The sequence below is a fragment of the Falco peregrinus genome, chromosome 9 (assembly GCF_023634155.1).
Source record: "Falco peregrinus isolate bFalPer1 chromosome 9, bFalPer1.pri, whole genome shotgun sequence".
Classification (NCBI taxonomy): domain Eukaryota; kingdom Metazoa; phylum Chordata; class Aves; order Falconiformes; family Falconidae; genus Falco; species Falco peregrinus.
Genome location: NC_073729.1, coordinates 3914507 through 3920927, shown reverse-complemented (window position 1 = coordinate 3920927; position 6421 = coordinate 3914507). Strand labels below are relative to the sequence as shown.

Below are 6421 nucleotides of genomic sequence, written 5' to 3'. Positions count from 1 at the left end.
CTAGTGTGTGCAACTGTCAAAGTCACAAACACAGCTGCTAAATACAATTATTTCTGTAACAAGCCTTTTTCTGGGGTTATCCGGGTCCTGGCACGGGAGCTGGAATTCCTTCTTCAGCAGCTGGAGCGGCCTGCAGCAGCCGCAGGCGGTGCTGACCAGCATCTTCTCAGCGTCCCACCTGTTGGGAAGAGAGGGAGGCTCAGGAGGCTGTATATGGCGCTCCAGGCTCACAGCTTTTCGAGTATTAGAACGTTTATTTTTGTCTTCTGGTGGAAGTTTACAGGAAGGAGTGCCACTACTAAGAGCTTAATGGTTCTGTCAACTAGAGAACCACAGACAGCGCGGGAAGGGATTATTTTAAGTCCTCACGATGACGGCGGTGGGAATTCAGGCGCACTGAGCTGCTGCCCACCTCTCAGACTGAATGTTCAAAGGGCTTGTAGCTGTTAGGCCTCAGACCTGGCTGGAAACTTTTACAACTTTTTTCCCAAATAATTTTGAGTTCTGTAAGGCCACTGCAGGGAGTTAGTTTTCACTGAGGCCTTGATTCCCCGGGTAGTTTGCTGCTGAGCAAGCAGGAGTGCACAGGCTGGCAGCCCACCTGGGCCTACACCATCCCCGAGTTACGCTGTTGGGAAAACAGACAATTGAACTAACATCGTGTATTTAGGTGAGAGAAATTTCTTATTTTGTCGTCTTGGCTATTTGAAAACAAGTATCTGTACTCTAACTGCCCTTTAAAAAAAACAACAACAAAACCAACCAAAAGAAACCCAAAACCAAAACCAACAAAGGCCCAAAAACCTGCAGCATAATGTGTCTGGTTTTGTTTGTTTTTTTTTAAACTGAGACAACATTTCTTGCTTAAATTCTAAATCCCAACATACTAAAGGTGTTACTAGCACTGGTTCGAGTTAGCTGGCTTATACTGCAACGTTCTGTTGCAGGGTGGCTGCCAACCACATATTTCTGCCTGCACCAGAAAGCAGCAGTCGTTAATGGATCACTACCTTGTTTGGCCACCTGCAGAAAAAGAAACCAGTTTAGTTCCCTGCAGTCTGTCAGCTCCCCCTTACTTTGTGGAAGATGGGCACGATCCTTCACACCGGCTTAAAGTGACGTTTGTAGAACAGCCTTTGTAAGTTATTTTTTCTTCATATTTGTGTTCTTCACAACGCTCTGTCAAATGTAAAAAGAAAAAAAAATAGAGCAGAAATTTATCTTAAAGTCTTCTCAAGTGACCTTTGCTGGATGCCAAAATCCTCCATACTCTGTTTCATGGAAAACTGTTCCCGTTGCATGAGACAGTAAGTCACAAGTAACAGCATGAGTGGGTTTTAAACTAGGCACTGAAGATACCTGAGAGGGCTGCCCTGCAGGGCAGCTAAGAAAAGGCAAGTCACAGGAATTAGGAATGAGCAAAAAAATTCCTGTTAAGGAATATAGCGCACCCCCCGTCCAGCAGGAAAAAAAACTTCTAATCCACTGATGAGAACACAAAGATGCAAATAAAACAACCAGCTGGCTGATTCTGCTGGAATTATTTCTGGTTCACAGACTTTGTAATAGTTTGTTGGGGTTTTTTTTTTTTGAAAAATGCTAAATATACTCTTTAAGGACTGACTCGGGCAGCCAGCAGATCACAACCGAAATGCCTGACTCAAGTCTTGCTGAGTGGATAGAAAGGAGAGCGCTACGTCGTGGGTAATGATTCTGTGTCTTGCATTTTCTCCTGACTTGAAGCAAGACACTAAGCGCTTCATAAGGCAAAGCGCTGGCTGAAAGCACAGGTTTTCCTACGAGTTTAAAGACCGTGTTTGAAGTTTATGTTAAGGAGAACAAAGATGTTGAATACTATGAAGGCAATTCATGTACCTCTCGTGTGCTCCCGTACAATGCTCTTCTGAGCACATTTGGGTTCCCTGCTTGAAGACAGGTTATGGATGTAAACCTGAACACTGTTATGGGGAAGGCTCAGTTAATGCTGTAGTAGGAATTTGGAAACTTTGCCGTTGGAAAACAAGGCAATGCCTGGACCCCAGGCCAAGGTGCTATACCAGTATCTTAGAAATTAGGAGCTAGGCTAGTATTTAACTTTTCTTTCTGGACTGAAAGTTCAACAATGTAGCTGAAACGGAGAGCGTAACTTTCCTGGGTCCTCAAACAGTGGTTAAAACAAATAGACACAGCAAGTAAAACATAACCACGCAGGAAATCTACCTTCAGCTCAGAGATTCACAGTGCACATCTCATTCTGGTTTATTCTTAGAAGGGTTAATCCATATTATAGGGAGCATTGAAGAAAACCTGTCTGCCTCCCGGTTTCCAAGTAGGGCTAGCAACTAGGTCTCTGCCACCTATAGAGAACACAGTTAACAATGTATAGATGTCTCCTGTGCGTCCGCATCAGTGTTCCTGACTCCTATACTGATCATCCTTAGGATGCTTCCATTTAAAACCAGTAAGGAGGATGTTGCTTTGTGTGCCTCCCTTTACGTGACATTCTACAGAAAATGGAGGATGTGGCGTTCCTTTAGCCAGAACATACTAGGTAGTAACACCAGGAGCCAAAAAACATCACTGTGTCCTGAAAACAGAGAAAAGGCTTGCTGCAGAGGGGAAACCGAACAATGCTCTAGTGTGCAGAAAGTCTAAGAGACCTAACAGGGCAACAGCAGGGTAAGTTAAGATACCTTTTATTTGGTATCTTGCTCTCTTACAATATTGAGCTGGGATTTTAAGATTAAAAACCAAACGATTCTGTGACTTTCCTTATACGCATCCTGTCAGCCTCCTTAACTCATGCTTTTTCATGTTTACACCAGTATGTAGCAGGGACCCAGTTATGAAATGAAGGAATTCAGACAAATACTTTACCAAAAAAAACCTGCAGAAAGGACAAGGAGATGGAGACAGTGCATACAAATAGTATCATGGACAAAGAATATGCCATGTGAGAATTCATACACTCACGCAAGAAAAGATGTGCTAAAAACAAGGGAAATGATACAGATATACTTTACCTTGTGGCACTATAAATGGTCCAACAGAAGATGAAGTTGTTGAAAGTCCAGAAGTGGAAAAAGAGGATGATGTGGTGCGGGTAGTGGTTAACGTTGTTCGCAATGAAGTCGTTTCAGCTGATTCCATAGAAACAGTAGTAATAACACCGGGAGCAAGAGTAGTTGTAATTAAAGCAGTTGGGATCAACACCGGAGTGGACTTGGCAGAGACAGTGGCAGGAGGTACTGATGAAGGTATTTCACCATATGGACTAAATGTTGTGTTTGGTGAGGAAAAATATGGAGTACTCTCAGCAGATCTAAATGTGGAAGTAGTGAGGGGCACAGAGGTACGTGTGGGCCTGCTGCTTGGGGCTGCGGTGGAGGACACTGTGGAAGTGGTGGAGGACACTGTGGACGTGGTGGAGGACACTGTGGAAGTGGTGGCAGATGGCAGCCGGGTGCTGGGCGCGCTGCTGGGGGCTGGCGCAGAGCTGGGACTTGGAGACCTCCCGGTCAGAGGGGCTTCTGTGGAGCTGGTGGGGGTGGCCCCTCTGGAGGCAGAAGTCCCGGAGGTGCTGCTGGCAGGGGTGGTGGCGGTGGTCTTCTGCGTGGTGACAGGCGGCATAATGTGTGGCATAGTGGGCTTTGTGTGGGTGGAGGCTGCCGGGAGGGAAGCACAGGTCATCTGAGGGTGAGGGCAAGAGGGGAAGGCAAAGGAGGTGGGCAGATGCGCCCTGCAGGGAACATGGACACTGAGTCTTGATGGGCAAGAGGGAGCAGTGGGATGGCGGTTCCTGCCTGCAGAATCCCCATCCAGGTTCTCCCCCTAGAAGAAGGAACTAGGGACTGTGTCTAACGGGTTCCTTCATCAAGCCGGCGCCCTCTGCCTCTCCCTGGAAAAGGAGCGCCCCCAGATATGGATGTCCCCCCCCCGGGCAGGCACAGCGCACCCTCTGCTCCCTCCCAGACTGGCAGCCAGGCCCCGTGGGACAGGCCTGTGCTCCAGGGCCATCCCAAAGTGCCACTTCCAAAGTAAGTGGGAACAGAGAGCAAGTACTAAGACAACAGCCTGAGCAGCGTGTGCATCTAGGAAGGAAGAATGGAAGAAACCGAGCATGAGAGATGGGAACAGCAAGCAGAGCAGTGCGAAGGGAGGCAGGGAGCCTTACCGGGGTGTGAGGAGCTCAGCCATGTTGAGGACACAGTCGAGGACACAGTCGAGGAGGGGGAAGATGCAGGCGACGGCAGCGGGCTGGTTTTGGCCGTGGAGGGTGCAGAGGACTGCAGTGGAGGCAACTCTGTTGGAGCTCTGGTCGTCAAGGAAAAGGGCCTGGGCCTCAGGGTCGTAGGCGTAGGCTGGGGGCTGGTGGCCGGGGCTGCGGTGGAGGACACTGTGGAAGTGGTGGAGGACACTGTGGACGTGGTGGAGGACACTGTGGACGTGGTGGAGGACACTGTGGAAGTGGTGGCAGATGACAGCCGGGTGCTGGGCGCGCTGCTGGGGGCTGGCGCAGAGCTGGGACTTGGAGACATCCCGGTCAGAGGGGCTTCTGTGGAGCTGGTGGGGGTGGCCCCTCTGGAGGCAGAGGTCCTGGAGGTGCTGCTGGCAGGGGTGGTGGCGGTGGTCTTCTGCGTGGTGACAGGCGGCATAATGTGTGGCATAGTGGGCTTTGTGTGGGTGAAGGCTGCCGGGAGGGAAGCACAGGTCATCTGAGGGTGAGGGCAAGAGGGGAAGGCAAAGGAGGTGGGCAGATGCGCCCTGCAGGGCCTCGAGCAAGAAACACAGCCATGTGGCGCACTGAGTCTTGCAGGGCAAGAAGGAAAATTGGGCTTCTGGCTTCTTCCTTAAGCCTCCTTATCCCCCTTAGTGCCAGCACGGCCCAACGTGTGCCAGTCAGCGGCGGGCTGACCCTGGCTGGATGCCAAGCACCCATCCAGCCACTCGCTTCCTGCCCCCTCAGCACAAACAGAGAGAGTCAGAGATGCAAAAGCACAAAACCCCACAGAACACCCAGGTATGGACAAATTAAAGGGAAACCACACCAAACCCCACCCAGGAGACGGAAAGGCAGCCACTCGCCACCTCCCAGTGGTGGCCAATGGCCAGCCAGTCCCTGAGCAATGGCTACTTGGGAAAAACTGCCCCCACCCCATGTTCCTGCTCAGCATGGCTCTCTGTGGGGTGGCGCATCTCCTTGGTCACTCCCTTTGCGTCAGCCATCCTGGCTAGGTCCAAACCAACCTCTTGCCCACTCCTTGGCTGGCAGGAGGAGGAAGAGAGCAGGCCTGGACACTGTCCTAGCAACCCTCAGCAAAAGCTGAAGCGCTTGTGCGCTACCCACACTGGCTTGGACACACAGCTGGAACACAGCACCAGAAAACCTGCTGGGAAAACACTTGGCTCCATCCCACTCAGAGCCAGGACACAGGCCCAGGCCTGCACCAGGTCTTAGGCTGGCCAAGGGCAGCGCAAAGGGAGGGCCGAGTACCAAAACAAATGCACAAGCTGAGAATGGTTCTCGGAAGGAATAATGGAGATGGATGGAAGGAGAAGTAAAGAGCTGGGAAGAACAGGCAGGAGCGGCAGGAAGGGAGGCAGGGAGCCTTACCGGGGTGTGAGGAGCTCAGCCATGTTGAGGACACAGTCGAGGAGGGGGAAGATGCAGGCGACGGCAGCGGGCTGGTTTTGGCCGTGGAGGGTGCAGAGGACTGCAGTGGAGGCAACTCTGTTGGAGCTCTGGTCGTCAAGGAAAAGGGCCTGGGCCTCAGGGTCGTAGGCGTAGGCTGGGGGCTGGTGGCCGGGGCTGCGGTGGAGGACACTGTGGAAGTGGTGGAGGACACTGTGGAAGTGGTGGAGGACACTGTGGAAGTGGTGGCAGATGGCAGCCGGGTGCTGGGCGCGCTGCTGGGGGCTGGCGCAGAGCTGGGACTTGGAGACATCCCGGTCAGAGGGGCTTCTGTGGAGCTGGTGGGGGTGGCCCCTCTGGAGGCAGAAGTCCCGGAGGTGCTGCTGGCAGGGGTGGTGGCGGTGGTCTTCTGCGTGGTGACAGGCGGCATAATGTGTGGCATAGTGGGCTTTGTGTGGGTGAAGGCTGCCGGGAGGGAAGCACAGGTCATCTGAGGGTGAGGGCAAGAGGGGAAGGCAAAGGAGGTGGGCAGATGCGCCCTGCAGGGAACATGGACACTGAGTCTTGATGGGCAAGAGGGAGCAGTGGGATGGCGGTTCCTGCCTGCAGAATCCCCATCCAGGTTCTCCCCCTAGAAGAAGGAACTAGGGACAGTGTCTAACGGGTTCCTTCATCAAGCCGGCGCCCTCTGCCTCTCCCTGGAAAAGGAGCGCCCCCAGATATGGATGTCCCCCCCCCGGGCAGGCACAGCGCACCCTCTGCTCCCTCCCAGACTGGCAGCCAGGCCCC

General features: G+C 52.3%; 1 protein-coding gene across 1 annotated transcript in view; it reads right to left on the bottom strand.

Annotated features, from left to right (window-relative positions):
* The window catches only part of MUC6 (mucin 6, oligomeric mucus/gel-forming), a 50221-nt gene continuing 43800 nt past the window's right edge, over positions 1 to 6421 (bottom strand). Inside the window, exons 34-39 of the mRNA XM_055814173.1 lie at positions 5615 to 6231; positions 4502 to 4690; positions 4095 to 4438; positions 3024 to 3831; positions 1077 to 1179; positions 1 to 178 (exon numbers count right to left, since the gene is read on the bottom strand). Coding sequence (XP_055670148.1) covers positions 1 to 178; positions 1077 to 1179; positions 3024 to 3831; positions 4095 to 4438; positions 4502 to 4690; positions 5615 to 6231 — 2239 coding nt within the window. The remainder of the gene's footprint in view (positions 179 to 1076; positions 1180 to 3023; positions 3832 to 4094; positions 4439 to 4501; positions 4691 to 5614; positions 6232 to 6421) is intronic.